The 18,187-nt window shown below is 43.5% G+C and overlaps 1 protein-coding gene across 1 annotated transcript; it reads left to right on the top strand.

Moving 5' to 3' along the window:
* Window positions 1–6,763: 6,763 nt before the first annotated feature.
* LOC125905195 (fibrinogen-like protein 1) lies at window positions 6,764–15,052 on the top strand. Its single transcript, XM_049603087.1, has 6 exons — window positions 6,764–7,378; window positions 12,263–12,491; window positions 12,613–12,747; window positions 13,024–13,240; window positions 14,467–14,662; window positions 14,753–15,052. The coding sequence occupies exons 1-6, from the start codon at window positions 6,764–6,766 to the stop codon at window positions 14,897–14,899; spliced, it is 1,539 nt and encodes a 512-aa protein (XP_049459044.1). The 3' UTR covers window positions 14,900–15,052.
* The last annotated feature ends 3,135 nt before the right edge of the window (window positions 15,053–18,187 follow it).

Below are 18,187 nucleotides of genomic sequence, written 5' to 3' on the forward strand. Positions count from 1 at the left end.
TTGTTTTAAATAAACTGCAACACAGAGGGGACAGTGGGCACAGTGGATGGAGCAGAGGATGGAGATGGACCTAAGATGAAAAACAACAACAAAAGCTAGTCATTTTAGATGTCATATTACACTTGAAAATTATGCTGCTTATTTTCTAAGTAAAATAGTCCAGCTATAGCTTGTAATAAGAAAACAATCTGCCAGTGGAACAACTGACAATTGCTTGAGAAGTTTTGAAATAATATGCATTTGTCTAAAAACATGTCCCTTTTCATATGATTATATCTTATAAAAAATTATTCATCTCAGAATGTTCTGCAGTACACTGAGCAATTACAAAGGCTGTTCTGTTGTTAACTGACCAGGTAGAGCTGAGGTTGCGGCAGACACACAGGGGACAGTGGGTGGAGCAGAGGATGGAGATGGACCTAAGATGAAAAACATGTCCCTTGTCATATGATTATATCTTATATTAGTATATCTTAATGAGATAATTTGACTAGAAATTAAATATATATGGTGACAGTTTTTCCCTCACTGGATTAGCCTTGGCTGAGCCTGAGGAGGTGGACTGCCCTTGGGCTGAGTCAGTGCCTCCTCCAAAATACTTTAACAGTGCTCCTTGGGAAGTTTCATATAACTTATGAACATAATAAGGAGTTGATGTAAAAGGAATATGTTTATTTACTCACATAAATTACTATGCTCTGCAGCAAACAATTGCAAACAGCATATGTCAAACTATAAGTTAACTAAGTTAATTCATTAATGCATGTATGTATGTATATAGTACCAGTCAAAAGTTTGGACACACTTTTTCATTCAAGTAAATGGGAAAGTGTGTGACTGGTACTGTATATATACCGAGAATCAACTTATTCAAAGTATTACCTACCAGTTAAAAGAGAAGTTTCTCTAGTTTTGAACTAATGTTAGCTAGCTAATTTGCTATTATAGACTAATGTAGTTGGAACAAAATATCAACAATTAGAGACTTTCCTAATTTGAGGAAACTTCAAAATCTCCTTGACACCAAACGTTACATTACCAAGACATGCAAACATACCTTTATCTTGTCGTTTTTTCTCCTCTTCCTCTTTCTTCCTTTTTTCTTTTTTCTGCCCCTGAAGGGTATGTCCTTTTTTTGCGACAATATTAAGCCTTCCACCTGCTCCTAGCTCCTTGGATGCGCAGTGCGCACTGCACGGCTGGATGCACACTTACTAGCGGAGCTCTGACATTTAGAGCAGAGAGGCAGTAGGAAACTACACTCTGTTAACATAATATTGTCTTTTTGTACAACAACGTACATTTGATATTATATGAATCATCATCACTCACATCTAGATGCCCATCTTTTACATTTCTGCCTATTTTAGGTATGTGTTTATAAGTCTGTATCACCTATTTGCATTGAGATATTTGCATTCTGTTTTTTCTATTATGTAGAGGGATATTCTGTCATCCAGCATGACAAGTTTGGTAGCTCCCAGAGCTTGTATTGTCAGTCTACATGGATTTATATGATTTAGACCCAATCCCAATATCCCCCCCTAGCCCTTGCCCACTACCCCTTGGCCCTCGAAATAAAGCAACAAGGGGTAGGGGTTGAAATCTTTCCCTAGGAACTGGGACACCACTCACTACGTCACCGCGTCAGGTACGTTCATGCATACGTAACTATTTTAAACAGGAAGCCATCTACATTTCCAACCAGCATCTACAATGGAGTCTCCAGCTGAATTCATCCTACTGATTGCGTTTGCTGTATTCATCATACTTTGTTTGATGAACAACAGATGATGAAATGTATGTACGACAGGGGACTTCTGCTAGCAAGCTAACCAGCTAACATTACGAGGCAGCATAGTTATACTAGCTTGTGTGTTATCGTAATGTGAAAAATCCAACAATTTTGCAGAACAGGACAGATGACAGACGCCAGATAGTGTGAGCTAGCAAGCTAGCTAACAAGCAATCTGATGATGGTAACATTACCTAGCTGGCTAGCTTTCTGTCAACTCCAATCTAAACATCATGAATAGCAATACAAAAATGTTATATGTTGTCTACACAAATACAGTTATTCGAAAATGTTTTTACAAAAGTTCCATGATTATTTGCAAAATTATACGTACATGAATGAAATTTTTTCCCCGTCTCTTGCTCGGTGGTAGCCATGGGGACGTCTACCCCTCGCTGGCAAGTCAGTATCTATCTATCCCTCGCTCCGAAGGGCTAGTTTCATACCCACTACCCCTCATTATGCCCCCTACACCTACACGCAAAAAGGAATTGGGACACCCCTACCCCTCACGGGAATGCGCAAATCTAGGGGTAGGGCCAAGGAATAGGGCTAAGGGGGGGGTATTGGGACAGGCCCTTAACCTCCATTCGGCCAGGCGTTTTTTTTTAGCTCTTTTTTAGTTTTCCTATGGGGTTATAAATTAAGTGATAGCACACAGAAAGCTACCACCGGTACAAGGCTATCACATTTTTTCTAACACTAGAGATGTATACCTCGCTAAAAATCACTATGAGAATTATATCACTATATTATTATATAGTGGTACCCAACAACCCTACTGGCTCACGGACTATAGGCAGTTTAAGACAAATAATAAAATGTGGATCTTTCAGAGTGACAGTATGTCATCATGGGCTCATCTGTATCCTTAATCATGAAATCAACATTACTGGATTTAGTTGACCTTTTGCTAAGCCCCGCCCCTTTGTCATGGTCCGACAAGATGTCGGATTAAGCATGGAGCCCACAGTGTAACTAACTGCACTCCCTGAAGAAATATTAGCATATTTTTGGAAAAATGAAACAGTAATTCCAGAGAGAAGCAGACAGAGGGGTCTACAAAATGCGTTTGAAGAATATATCCAGGATGTCAAACTGACTGAGCAGCAAAAACAGGTTAAAAAGACAAAGATAGTTAGAAGCTAAAGCAGAACTATAGGCTACAGATCACAGTGTAAAAGTGAACCATCACATCACTGGTGATTGCCACAGAAGACAATGAATATAAAGGGAAACTTTGCTGATATTAAACCTGCGCATCTGCGTACAGTGCGATGACACACAGCTGGTTGAATATCAGCAAAGTTTCCCTGCTTCCCTTCACTGGTTCCTGTACAGCAGGGTTGGTCATTAATCATTAAAAAGCAAAATAAGCAGCGTGTGTATACATTCAGTAGACTGTATCTTCAGTAGCTAGCTAGCTAACCCTACACTTTTCAGGGTTTGATTTTGGTTTTGGAACAGGGAAGAAACGTATATCTTTTTCCAGCCTCTCCAGGTAACGAGTATCATTAATGCATGATGTGCCCCAGGCACAACATTTAGCTCCAAATCCACAAAACCAGCCTGAAAATGAAGAAAATCTGAAACGACTGAATTAAAGTCAATCGAGCACAGCTGTTTTGTTGTTGGACCCTGGTCTGAGCCGGCCCAATGCTACGTTATGATTGGCCAGTCTGCGTCCTGCGTTCCTTCAGTAACACCTGTTGAAATCGTATTGTTTCTTCAGTGTCTTTCATTCACTGTGTTATGTCAGTTACTGTAACTTGTAGTCAGATTAGTCTAGTCCCATTAAATGTAATCTATTACCCTACAGGCCAAAGGCTGCCAATCCCGTTAGGGGATTATCTGGATAAGATGTCATACCAGGTGCTGAACACACACACACACACACACACACACACACAGAGTCTCCCGGCTGTCTTAATGCTTTTCCATTGAGTTGAATTCAGCGCTGGGATGCTGCTGGGACATGCAGTGTGACAGGTAGGAACGTGGGGTTCAACTTAAATGTAAAATTCATGTTAAAGAATCATTTTTAATGTTTTACCTCGGTTGCTATGTTGCTTTAGAAATTCTGAGTCAACATTTATTCGCCTTATTTTTGTTGTCAAAGTTGCATTGCCACCGTCTGGTGATGCAGCTGAAAGCAGGGACTGTTCTGAAAACTTTCTTGAAGGTGCATTTAAGTTAAAGTAACCAAACGCAAAATATTTAACACTGTTAAATGGACAAGACTACTGCCAGACAAGTATGTCAATGTTAGATGATTTTGCAGAGCACAAGATTATGTTCAATGGCAAATAGTGGAAATATTAGGAATTTCTACTATCTGAATTTAGTCCTCTTTTAAAGGTTCCTGTTCATCCGTGGACTCTTAAATCTCAGATGTTGGAGCATCTTCATGAACAGGGAGGTTAAAAAGAGGAGAAATTGCGGCGCCATATCATGTCATATCAGTGGGGTACAACACATGGGCAGTAAAATCTGGTCTGCACATGCTGAAAGGCTCAATACTGGCGTGCAATCATATCAATCATTATTCACAGAGCATCCGACAAAGAATTTTCCTAGTCGACCAATAGTCGTCATTTCGGGCCATTAGTCGACTAGCTGCTCACATGTAGCCTATTTACCTGAAATCCTGAGAGCAGAGCTTATCTTCTTCAAAGTGCTGTTTATAAGTGTGTAGGCCTATCGACTGTGGGACAGATGTAAAGGTCTGGGTAGCCCTGCACGAAAATGATCAACTCTTCTGTATTTACCAGACTGAATATTTATGGAAGAAGGGAAAGATATCTGTCGGCTGTGATTGGTTTGCAATGTGACTCCTGTCTGACTGCTGAGCGTGGCCTCTTCCTGTGTCTGTCCTCTCAAATTAAAAGTCCCACATGGTCCAGTCATATAGGTTTTGATTTATTTTGACAAGGCAAAGGTGAGTTTCACGTTTGTTTGTTTGTTTGGTTGGTTGGTTGGTTGGTTTATTTTTTGCCACTAAGGGACCAATGAAATCTTGCCAACTAATGACCTTTCTGGTTGACTAAAGTTTGGTTGACTATTAGGGGGCAGCCCTAGGGGCGGCCATCTTGACGTAAAGATACCATTTACTTTTGACACAGCTGTCCTCACATCTCAAACATTTCCAGCAAAATGTCTGAGTCAGCCATGGCTTTGTTTGAAACTTTACCCCAAATGGAAAGCAAATTTGTCCCACAGAAGCTAGTAAGCAGTAAAACCTAGTTCAGACCAAAGATTCACAACAAGACAATACCATTTTAGAGCATTGCAGGAAACAGTTGCAGAGCTGTAAACTGGCTCATCTCAGCTTAACTCTAGCCAGCCTGTCAAATTGCCAGCTGCTGGTTTTAAAACACACGCCATGCTGTTCCAACAGCCAGTCTGCTAGTCTGTGCGCACACGCGTGTTTGACGGTGTGACGATGTGTTGCTGCAGCATTCTCTGATACCAGCCCTCTGTTTCCATCCTCACAGTGTGTCAGTGTCAGACAGTGGGTCGGTGCTGCTGCTGCTGCTGCTGCTGCTGCTTGCTGTATGTGCACATCCCACACACAAAGTCATTTACTGATTAATTGGAGCTGGCTATTTAAATCATTGTGGCATATTTATTAATGTAATAGGGTCAATTATACAGTAGTAATATGTGTAACAAAGTCAAAATTTGTTTCCGTTGTTTTAACCTGACACACTTAGGTCTCCATAATCAATATGTGGAACTTTTAATAATCAGTTTCTGTATGCCTACATTCACCCTGGTGGTACCCCACCTATAAAAGGGTGTCTCCCTCCTTTCTTCTCCCCTTTTGCTATTCTATGGGACAAGTCTCATTCTTTTTGACCTCTTGTTGTCAGGAATAAACAGAGGTCGCCTCCAAAGTTATTCATAGTCTGGCGACACTTCCTCCGGCCTCTAGGCCTCTTCATATCAACACAACACAGACAACACTAGAGTCCATTGGTTACAATAATACAGTCCATCTGAAGTTCAGGCTTTTTTGTGTATTATGTTTTTGCCATTTCATCACTAGCGTACTAGAAATGCAACTGTAGCAAGTATCTCACTATAACTATCCTCTTTTATATTTTAGGAAACTACAAGTTATACTCAGCTACAAAATAAGCCTGAAAAGCTGGAAATCAGAACGGAAGTAATGGAAGTATATAGAGTTGTTGCTATGGAGACTATACACCATCACCACCACCAGGTTTTCAGGAAGTTGCAGACCAGAGCATTGCAAGTATTAACCTGTCTTGTCATGAATCGGACGTCTGAGCTGGACTTTAGCCAACTTGAAGGGATGCAACATGTTTATGTTTGTGGCACAGATACATGGTCAAACGTTTTTGTTTTTACTCTGTAATTTGTCTGAGCTCCCCATCAGGTTGTTTTGAAGATTCTATCAGTAGCATTAAGCCTTTCCTTTGATCTGGGCTGAGTTAAGATCTAGTTTTAGCATCCTCGTCTCCTCTCTTCACTTCCAAGATTTTTTTTTTCACTTCACTTGACTGAAACATCACCTTGATGTAAAATAGCTTCTCTTGATTATATCCAGATTCTAACCCTGTCTCCTGGGCAAAAAAGTAACAATATTTGCTGTACTAATCCACAGAAAGTGAAAGCACGAGTCCTGGTGCCATTGGACCAGGTCAAGCTCCTTCACAGAAGTCTGACTGTGATGTTACAAAGTTTGAAAAGGTCAGGCCAATTTGTGATTAAGTCACAATTCATGGACAAAAATTCCATTAACTTTGTTTGGACTTTGTTTTGGATATCTTGACTCTCAGCCTACATCTCAACCTAACTCTAGGTGAAGTCTGGACCTCATCTTTCTGCTATGATGTCTGGTGTTGATCTGATAATTGAGACTGAGTCTACCATTGACCTTACCTGATAAAAATGGATAAAAGACAGTACCAAGCAGGGAAGGCAAGTTAGTGAATGTTCGGGATGAAGTGGAGATCCATTTTACTAACTTTTGTCCTACTCACTGGTGACTTTGTGGCCTCTGATGAACACCCAGATGTTGGACACAATGAAGATGTACACCCCAACATCCTGACAGAAACAAACGGGGACATACTGGACATGAACATCCAAACAAACAGAGAAGTGCCAGACACAAACACTGAAACAAACTGGGACATAAACAAGGACAACTATGAGGACGCTGACTGGCATCCTCCTTCCTCGCTCCTGGAAACGTATGCCGACCTGCACCCAGACACCCCGCCACTGATCCGTAGCAGCAACACTGCTGTTAATAACAGCACCAACCAACCCTTCAACCAGACTGTTGGTAGCACGTCAACACAGTGCGGCGAGTACAGCAGCCAGCTGACGTCTAGTGGCCAGTGCCGGCTGATGGCAACACTTCCTCCGGTGCCCGTGGGAACGTCGCAGCAACGCTGCCCGGATATGTTCCGCTGCACAGATGACATCTCGCACTGGCTTCACGAGAACCAGAACAGGAAGGAGCAGCTGGATGAGCTGAGGGAGATGATGTCAGAGCTGCAGGAGGAGCTGAGGAACCACCGGCATCGAATCAAAGCCCTGGAGGTGCAGGTACACTGCTGTATGCAAGGTTACTAACTGTGACTTTTTTTGTAGGGGGAGAACGGGGCTTCTTTTCACACACCAGAGGGCGCTATCTACAAAATCTAACAGCTGCATATGCAATAGGGGTGGGGGAAATAATCAATTCTAAGACTCATCGCAATGCGAACGTGGACAATTATAAATCTGTTCACAAATTTCAATAATCCATTACCTGAATGTTTATTTATAACGTGATGTTGACGGAATGGAGGAACTTGTCTTCATCTTCACCAAAGGCAATGGCTGCAAAATTGTGTTAATTTAATGCCTTAATAATTACATTTGCGAGGTGAATGTGTTGAAAGTATTCACAAAATACTTTCAACACCATGACCATGACCAAGAGCGTACCAAGATGTCCCGCTATCCTGAAATGACAACTTGACTTTCTTAAAGGAGTAGTTTGACACTTCTGTAGTATTTCGTTGCAAAAAGATAATTCAGCCAAGTAAAACACAACCCCGCTCTCTCTCTATTAATCTGTCTGTCTTTATCTCTCTGTCTTGACACCCACTAAGTCCTCATTAACCCTGAATGCTAACAGGATTAGCTTTAGGCCTTTTGGCTGAGGCCCTGCATCCTCCTAAGTTACCCGACCCAGAGGCATTCTTCTCGGCCGGGGTGTGTCGAGGCCACCGCTGGTCAAAATTGAGTTAGGACTGCAGTCTGACTTTGTGACTTTTTTTTTTTTCAAATGGTGCCATTGTTTGCTGACAGAAGTCTCAGGCTATATCCACACTAATACATGTTATTACCACATTTGTGCTTAGCATCCACAATACTACAGCATTTTGGAACCCCGTATAATGACTTCCAATCTGGTTTCTGCCATCTATATATAAACCTTTATTTAATCAGGTAAATCTTGTTGAGATCAAAATCTCATTTTCAAGAGAGACCTGAGTAGGCTACATAAATAACATAAAACAACCAATTTAAAAAGTACAATTTAGTATTTAGTATATATATATATATATATATATATATATATATATATGTATATATATGTATATACATATATACAAGCTTCAAAGTACATTGAAACTTGTTTCAGGTGTGTGGTGCAAAGACTAGAAAAGCAATTGTTCCCAAGTCAGTGTTAGTTCTAGGAACTTGCAGTACTAACCAATCCTGCAAACGTGTGTTATGTGTTACAGCACTCCAGCCAATAAGTGACGTCAAATATGAGGGCAGAAGAAGTCCTTTATAAATAGTAAAAACAAATGCTGGTCCCTTCTCATAGAAGACAAGGTCAACCCACTTTTTGATAAAGAAAACAATGATGAGTGCCATAGCTGTCTCTGGTTATAAATCGGGCTGAATGGTAGACAGCATTTAGGGGTATGAGAGTGGAGGCTGCTGCATGCTGATAAATTACATCACCATATTCTAGCACTGACAGAAAGATTGCTGAACCTTGTGGGACACCTTTTATTGCTTTACTGCTAAAACTACTAACTACTAGATATAACAATTCCCCACTTTTACACACTGTTGTCTGCCAGAAAGGTAACTGGTGAACCATTTACTGGCTTGTGGACTGAATCCAATATTTGTCTTTGTAAGAGGAGGGAATCTTGACCACCTTATAATCGTGTGTTATCCTTCAGTAACAGTTACATCTCATTGTCGACCCAAGCAAAGACATAAGTGGTCTTATTTTTCACCATCTCCATAGTATTTTCTTTATTATTCAGTTTATTGTACCACATAAACGAGGCAGTTACTAAATCCTGCCAAGAACACAATGAAGTAACAAACGTTAAAGTACTTTCACTAAACGCTAACTAGTAAGGAGCAGTAGCTATCTTAGTGTCTAAATCAATGACCGTAAAGGTGGATGACGCCTCCCCACTTCGTTTCATTGTACAAAAATGAAGCAAGAATATCCTGGATATGGCCGCTGCTATCTTATTTTCTGGTGTTATCATTTGAAGCCAGAGCCTATGCAGTTGCAATCAGAAAGTAGAGCGAGCAGTGCCATTGATCCCAAGCACACTGACTGACAGACACACCTGTCCATCATGTTACCATGCCCCCTTTTATAACATTGTATAACTACTTAAAAACAAACTTATCAGACAAACACACTACTTTACATACATCAGTGTGATAAGAACTACTAAAATGATATAAACATTTTTTGGGAAAAATATATTTGACGTCCACTTTGAGTTTTTATTATCCATATCCGCTAACATGGAGGAGGCAGGGTTTATGACCTCTACTGCAGCCAGCCACAAGAGGGTGATTTAAGTGTTTTGGCTTTACTTTTGAGGAGCTGTCCATCTTTATATAGACCCTTTTGGAGTTAGTAAACAACAACAATATTGTTGTTGTAAACACGACAACGTTTTTTGGTGGGTGGGGCTTGGCTGGAGGCAAAACAATTGTCCAGAGATATTACCTAGCAAGCTCTGTTGGCTTGTTTTAGACAGTGGAGGAAGATGATGTGAGTGGAGCATTCAGTGCCGGAGTGCACTCTGGCACAAATTGGTAAATTTGAATTTCTGGGACCGCAAGTGTTACTTGAATAAGTAAACACTGACCAACAGGACCAGACTGGCAGACTCGTATGCTCTCACTCAGTGGATGGATAATGTCACAGGAAGCTTGTGGGTGATTACTATGCCAATCTTACAAAGGAGGACTAGCCTGGTTCCAGACCATAGACCCCGCCCACTCAACTGAGTAGGCTTGCATTACTGGTCTGGCATACTTCTATGAATTTGCGATTTATCTCGTCCAAACGATGGACGGACCAATGAACGCCGGGGGTCTAGCGATTAGCCAATCAGCGCCACGCTGATGTCAAGCTGTACACCGGTGGGTAACTGGTGAGGATAGCAACAATGGTGACCACTACAGATCCTACAGACCACATTAACGATGCTATTGAGGTATTTCGCCACTACTCGCGTTAATGGAGGACCAAATTAAGGAAGCTGCTAAACTGGATTTAACGGCGATGTGGCTGGGCGTGCACAATGACGGAGACATTTTAAACGGGCAATGCTCGCTTGTTTTCGGCACCCCCGAGGCATGGATACTAATGACGTCAGATTCTGGGTGAGTCGTTGATCTCTACTGATTGGTTAGGGAAAAATCAAATTCCCTCCCCCTTTGTAAATCGCCTTCAATGGAAGCCATGTCAGACTGAAGGTTCTGGGAGCTTCAGTCTGACACTCAGGCTAAAGGAGGATGACACTGGAACGGTTTCCTCCAGTTTGTTTTGCTATCAAAGCTAACGTTAGCTAAGATGCTAAAAAACTAGCGTTATGGAGAACATTCCTCTCAATACCTCCCCAATTTCTGATGAGGTGGACATGATAACCCTTAATACACATAACATTATTTATCCAGTCCTTTTGTGTTATCACATTTAACCATAGTTGTCTTTGTTTTTGTTGATGGCCAGTGGCGGCTGGTTTTGAGCCATGACTCCTTCTATTCTGGCTCCCAATAACACAACAAGACCACATTTTAAGACTCCTATGTAGCCTACAGCACTGTGGTGGAGAGGCAGGTTTTATGTCCAGCTGAAAGAATGACATCATTGTGATGTCTAAAAGGGTCTATAGGCCTACCAGTTGCAGCTGCTGGTCTTTCAAACAGGGGAAGCTCACTTTAAGTTTACATCATAAAATTTGTCATATTGTAGCGAGGAAGTAACTTATAAAAGAAAAATTTAATTGAAGCTGTTTTTCAACCACACTCATGCCATAGAACCACAGCAAAACACACCTCAAAGATTTTCAGATGGGTTTATACACCTGAACTGTGTCTACACCACCAGAACTGATTTTCTCTCAAGATAAGTTTCCCCGAAAGGAGGAGCACCTTAACACTGGCCCAGGTAACAAACAGCGCTATCTATAGCAACATTCTCTGAACATTCTCAAATATTACTGAAACACACATTTATTTATGAATTCTGCCCTCTGCTCCTTTTGCAGAAAATGTTCTGTGACCCTGTCATACCAACTGCACATACACAACACAACTACAGCTTTGTGATTCAACAAACAAACAAAACAACTTACGACACTAAACAAGGTACAAACTCAATAACACAACATTTATGTCTTTATTTACAGTGTGTGTTGTGTGTGTACTGTACAAACGGTGAAAATGAGCTATATCGCTTATGGAAATAAGGAACTCCAGACGGCACTCTGTCAGAAGACTCCACTCACAAATATCCACATGGGACTGAGCACGAAATGCGACAGTGCCGGTGTGTATTTCAAGCGCTGTCAATCACAAATGGGTTCAGCCTTTTAGAAAATTCCTCCAATCGTCATTCATACACCGAGTGTCCTCTCCCGCCTACCGCTCCATTAGGTCCCAGGGAAGCTGAGCCTCCCTGGAAGTGATGATTTTGTCGCATTTATCCAATGACCGTCTCACTTTGCTACATGAAAAAAACCTGCTCAGCATGCTTGGAGGCTCTGCGTCCACCGTGCTGACACGAGAATGTATGGCAGGGAAGTCACGTTTGAAAACTGGTGATAAACAGCTGAGGTTTGAACATCATAGTCATGATGTTAAACACATCCTAGCGCACGTTTAATGCAATGTAAATTCTTATTTTAATGTAAATTCAATAGTGCATATTTGACCATTTCTTCTATGAAATTTTAGGGGGTGTTCAGCCTCCGTTGTTGTGTCAGAGCAATCGCGTTTGTAGATGCTGCATTTTCCACGTGCAAACCCTGAAGATTGTTTTAACTTCACTGTTTCTTAACTGTGTGTTTCCGTTTTGGTAAACCTCATTTTCAACAAAACAAACATCACCAACACCTCCTACAGAAGTGTCTCCTGTTTTCTCTCTCCATCTCTCTCTCTCAGGGTGAAGAAACTGTTGGTTCAAACTTGACTTTTGAGCAGCGCTTGCGTTCTCTGGAGCTGCGTCATGCCGAGGCTGACACACTGCTCCACGTGCACGGGGCACTGCTGTATGAGCTGCAGGTGCAGCTGCGCAACCTAACAGCCACTGTGCAGCACATGAGCCACAACACAGGATGCACAATGATCAGAAGCACGCCGCTGCTGGGCATGAAAGACACACTGCCACCAGGTACACATGCAAACAACACAGTGGTGAGGATCAGAATTTCAGTGTCATTGTGTTAGTTGGCCGTCTGAGTGTTTCCTGATGTTGTGTTAAGGCCTGTCCCTTGTCTGTCTCTGTCCCTCAGATGGACAGCACCTGTCCTTCTGTCCATCCGACTGTGCATCTCTTTATCACAATGGCGTTCGCCATTCTGGTGTTTACACTATCATCCTGTCGCCAGGTGCCAGCCTGCCTGTCTACTGTGACATGGAGACCGAAGGTGAGACACATACTGGTTACTGCTCACTATCTACACACATTATATTCAGTATAATCTTTCAGTATGTTCAGCATGTGTGGGTGCATGAGGTACAGACACAAAAGTGCATATAGCTGTTTGTAAAATATATCTGTGTGTGTATTGAATATATGCCAGAAAATACATGACATTGGATATTTTCACAACATGCTTGGGGCCTTATGTATATGTTAGTATCAGAAATGTATATGTCTACCAAATTGTGTGTAAATTTTTCGTGTGTCGTGTGTGACCCAGGTGGGGGCTGGACGGTGTTTCAGCGGCGAAGCGATGGCTTGGTGAGTTTTAACCGCGGCTGGTCAGAGTACCGCGACGGCTTCGGCGAGCTGCGAGGAGAACACTGGCTGGGCAACCAACAACTCCACCTGCTCTCCCACCAGGGCCACTACAGCCTCCGCATCGACCTGCAAGACTGGAGCCACGCCCACAGACATGCTCTGTACCACAGCTTCAGGTAGACACACAGGTAGAGAGAGAAGGCTCATACAAGGTGAATCACACCTCCCCTGAGAAATGAACAAGATCAGGCCGAACTGTCGCGGCGAAGACCTTTCATTACATTGGCTTTATACAAGCAAACATCGGCATATTGTAACCACAGTGTGTACTTTTATATAGCAACAAAAGAGGCATGATGTGTAACAGTTTAGGCCTCAGGTGTGACATAACAGTCACACCTGATTTAGCTGCTAACTGCTATCAGCTGCTTTTTTAAAATCTCCTGCAGTGGGTTGCCTACATAACACATACAAAGAAGTCCACACGCACATCCAAACCAAAAATGGGCAGGTGCTGAGCCGAAAACAGTGCATACAAAAGAAAATTAAATCAGTTCGCACAATGCAGGACTCCAATGCTTCGTCGAATTTATTCGAATGTAAGTAACGTAAGAAACGTTACCTACATTCAAATAAATTCGCCTACATAACACACCATCAAAACGTCACACCTGTCCCAAACAGCCGGCAGTCCCCTTTACACAGACATTGATTCAAAGCAGTACTACCTCTACTGCCGGCTAAAAGGTGAGACAACGCCGTCCCCCCATTTCCATGTCTTTTGTACAGAATGGCGAGGCAGATTAACGGTGCAACAGTCTGGCCATGAACAGGCTGTGTAAAAGGAGGTTAGGAATACACAGGAAGTCACAGACATATTGACATCCTGCTAGATCCATCTGTAAGCGACCTGTAGTTTGCAGACCACAAATTATTAGTCAGCCACACAGGATGTTTAACAGATAAAACTTAGCTGGCTAATAGCCAACAATCCAGCATGAAATATAACGATTAACACAGAAAATTTGAATTTGTGGTTAAAACTAAGAGCCAATCAGCTCTTTGATCACTTGACAGCCAGGCGTTTCCCATCGTGCCCAGGAACTGGCAGTCGGTGGAGAGCAGCTGCATGGCTTGTAATAGCTGCGGCCGCCTCAATCTTGTGAGGTTATGTTGCCTCTGTGTGAATGATGTCAGACGCAAATCTAAGTGCCATGCATTGCGTAGCAATTGATTCTGCACAGGCCTGTCTCATCTCAGCAAGCCTAGAGCCCGTAGGAAATGTACAGAGGCAACTGTTATAGACACAGGTAGTAGGGGATCAGGTAGGGGATCGGTCAAGCAAGTGGATTTGTTAGGTGTAGCATCAGTAATTAAGAGGTTGTGTTTTCTCCTCCTGCAGGATAGAAAACGAGGAGAACCAGTATCGCCTCCATGTGTCTGGTTTCAGTGGAACGGTGGAGGACTCATTCGGTTGGTACCACGACCTGCGTGGCTTCAGCACGCCAGACACCGGCAACATCTGTGCTGAGATCAGCCACGCCGGCTGGTGGTTCCACCAGTGTTTCTACGCCAACCTTAATGGCGTCTACTACAAGGTACGGCTGTCTGCAAGAACACACCACAAAGTGTGGTAGGACCGTGCATTAATATAAATAAATGTTAATGTTTAAATGTTTATCCACCAGGGGGGGCACTACTCTCTGAAAGCTCAGAACCTGCTCGGGCCAGACGGCATCGTCTGGTTCTCCTGGAAGGAATCCGACTTCTACTCTCTGAAGGCCGTCACCATGATGATACGACCACGCAACTTCAGGCCACGCTTGTCACCATAGCGACTGAGGTGGTGTGTCTGAGGCTGCCGTAAATGCTAACAGGAGCACCAAACATGTATTATTTCTCTGCTGAAAATAATCCCCAACAAATAGAACTATTCCCGCCTTTATGAATAACTTTTGCTAGAAACTAGTGTCCTGCTATTTGATAAATTGGTGAGCCTTCAAAACAATAAAACTTTATTTTTGTGAGTCATTTTCTTAAGATCTACACTTTCAATAGGAACCAATGCGATTGTGGCAGAGAGCCACATACAGGGTGGAGAAGTCAGAAAGTATACACTTACTAGCCACTTTACTAGGTACACTTTGCTAGTTACCAGGTTGGACCCCCTTTTTAATTCTTGGTGTCATAGATTCAACAAGGTGCTGCAAACATTCCTCAGAGATTTTGGTTAGCTGCACATCCATGGTGAGAATCTCCTTTTCCACCACATCCCAAAGGTGCTCTACTGGAATGAGACCTGGTGACTATGGAGGCCATTGGAGTACAGTGACCTCACTGGGCTCTAGTTTCGCAGACCGGGCGAGGCGGGGGCGCAGCGCACCTGTGCTTCGCCAACTGGGTGTGGCCAGTCGGATGTTGCAAGTTTGGCACACCATGTGCCTGGCGCAGCTACTCCTCTTTCCCACCTCCGTCCCTCCTACCAGCGCAAGTCAGAAAGAGGGAGGAGAGAAGGCGTGGAGTGGGTTTTACACACATCACACCAATCAAATGAGCCCCTCTCCTCGCCCTTAAATGCACCGCGCGAAGGCGTAATGAGAGTTTACTCAATTCGCCATGGCAGAAGAGAGCAGCAGCGTCAGACGGCCAAACTTCTCCCAGGAGGAAAGTGATGTTTTGGTCCGGGAAGTCCAAGCTCGCAGTGTCCAAATATACGGAACTGCGAGCAGACCTCCACGGGCTGATGATGCAAAGGTAGCCTGGGAGGAGGTCACCACAATTGTAAATCAATGTTGCGTTTCTCTCGTGCGCGCGCGCTCTCTCTTTCTCTCTCGCAGTCTCACTCTGTTTCTTTTCTTTTGACTTTTCTGAGATGACAGATGCTGAATATATACTCCCTATCTGATGCTGTGGCTGTTTGTGGTTGGCTGAGAGGGATGTGAGCTCATTAGTTTGCAGCTGTGTTAATCAAATCAGGTTGGGTTTCAATTACGTGTGCCAAACTTTCCAAACGGTGCCAATCCCCTTTGATCTGACATCAGATGTGACGGGACAGTCGATACAGAGATACATTTATGTGCTGATTGCAGATAGTTGCATTGAATAGTGGTTTTTGTGGGTATTTATTGCATCGTTAATGTGCCTGACATTCTGGAAACCTGCCTGTGAGGTTTTGGTGATGTGTGCGCACTGTCTGCCGGTCAGCCAAACTTCGGCTTACACCAGCTGCGCTCCGCCTGCGCTGACAGTAGACCTGGTTTCAGCTGGCGAGCTTTTAGCGCACCTTCAGCGAAGCCTTTTGGCAGAAACTCACTGCACCAAGCTGCATGTGTTGACACCTCCCCCTGCTGCGCCGCCACACTAGTGATGTTATGCTCGAGCCAGTTTGCTCGACACAGTGTTGATCTTTTGAAGCGCAAGTGTTCCGAGGCAGTGTTTCGATCCCTGCTTCGGCACGCCCACAATCACGTGACTACCGGGAGCGAGGCCTGACACACAGCTCTGACACACAGCCAGCAGATGTCACTCTTCTGACTGTATGAAATGCTTCGAAGCAGTGTGCCATTCTTGAAGCAGGTGTGTCAAAGTGGTTCAATGCTTCATGAAGCTTTGATTTCACCATCACTACGCCACACCCATCTCAGCGCACCTCGGTCTGACAAACTACTGAACTGAGCGCGCCTCGGGTTGAGGTGCTCGAAACTAGCTCTGCGCGGGGTTCGCCACCCTGCGCTGCGCCGGGAAACTAGAGCCCATAGTCATGTTCAAGAAACCAGTTTGAGATGATTTGAGCTTTGTGACATGGTGCGTTATCCTGCTGGAAGTAGCCATCAGAAGATGGGTACATTGTGGTCATAAAGGGATGGACACAGTCAGCAGCAATACTCAGGTAGGCTGTGGTGTTTAAACAATGCTCAGTTGGACCTAAGGGGCCCAAAGTGTGCCAAGAAAATATTCCCCACACCATTACACCACCACCAGCCTGAACTGTTGATGCACAACAGGACGGATGCTTTCATGTTGTTTTCGCCAAATTCTGACCCTACCATCTGAATGTCGCAGCAGAAATCCAGACTCGTCAGACCAGGCAACGTTTTTCCAATCTTCTGTTGTCCAGTTTTGGTGAGCCCTTGTGAAATGTAGCCTCAGTTTCCTGTTCTTCTGCTGCTGTAGCCCATCTGCTTCAAGGTTCAATGTGCTGTTTTTCTTGCATGCCTCCATGGAAAACATTTTTTTACTAAAACCTTAGTATTGGCGTCCAGTTTTAATATTGGGCCTAATTCACTAATATGTGCGTGGAAATGTTCTTACTTTGCGCACAAAATAAGTGCGTACGCAAAATCACCGTGGGATTTATGACACCTGCGCACCGGCCAATTTTGTTCTCACCACGAGTATGTTAGTAAATCAGAACCATTCTAAATTGACAGGCGCGTGTCTGCGATCTGCAATCAGCATACTACCACGCCCCCATTTCTCCCCATAAGGAAACCGCTTGCCTAGAGTTGATTCATGAATGAAGGAAGCGGTTACGCGAGGAGAGAAGTAGTAAATTTCACAGTTTGTTAGAAGTGATGGCGCCGGGTCTTACAGGAATGCCATGGGTCATTGTAAGATTGTGGAGGACACAGCATGCCAGGATGATCTTGCACACCTTCTCAGAGGTATAAAGTAGTTTTCCACCGGCCGTATCTGATCCAAACACATCCAACGGCCCTTAAGCACGCCAAAAGTGTGCTCTACGGCTACGGCTCAGTAAATGAGTCGTGGGTGCCTCCTGGCCAGCGGGCCGCAGCCTTAAGGATATGGCAGTCGGCATTACAGATCATCTGCACGCTGATGGAGTGATGGTTTTTCTGTTCATGTTGTTGTTAATATTGTGACGAGCGGCAGTTTGGAAGTTAGTCAACACCGGATTTCTTAAAACTCAAAGCTCCCTTTTATTGGTCGTTCCTGAACATCAACTGAGCGTGGCATCCTGCAACTGACGTGAAGCCGTCTTAACACATACCCCGAGACTCGAGGGAACAAAACTCTTCTGCATGAGACTCACACACAGGCAGATTGAACACTAAAAAAAAAACATGCCTCTCAGAGCGCACGAAACAACAACAACAAACACT

The sequence above is a fragment of the Epinephelus fuscoguttatus genome, linkage group LG17 (genome assembly GCF_011397635.1).
Source record: "Epinephelus fuscoguttatus linkage group LG17, E.fuscoguttatus.final_Chr_v1".
NCBI classification, from domain to species: domain Eukaryota; kingdom Metazoa; phylum Chordata; class Actinopteri; order Perciformes; family Serranidae; genus Epinephelus; species Epinephelus fuscoguttatus.

Coding starts and splice junctions, on each gene's coding strand:
- LOC125905195 (XM_049603087.1), top strand. CDS start 6,764: ATGAAGTGGAGATCCATTTTACTAACTTTTGTCCTACTCACTGGTGAC. Junction 12,748..13,023: donor CTGTGACATGGAGACCGAAG/GTGAGACACATA, acceptor TGTGTGACCCAG/GTGGGGGCTGGACGGTGTTT. Junction 14,663..14,752: donor TTAATGGCGTCTACTACAAG/GTACGGCTGTCT, acceptor TTTATCCACCAG/GGGGGGCACTACTCTCTGAA.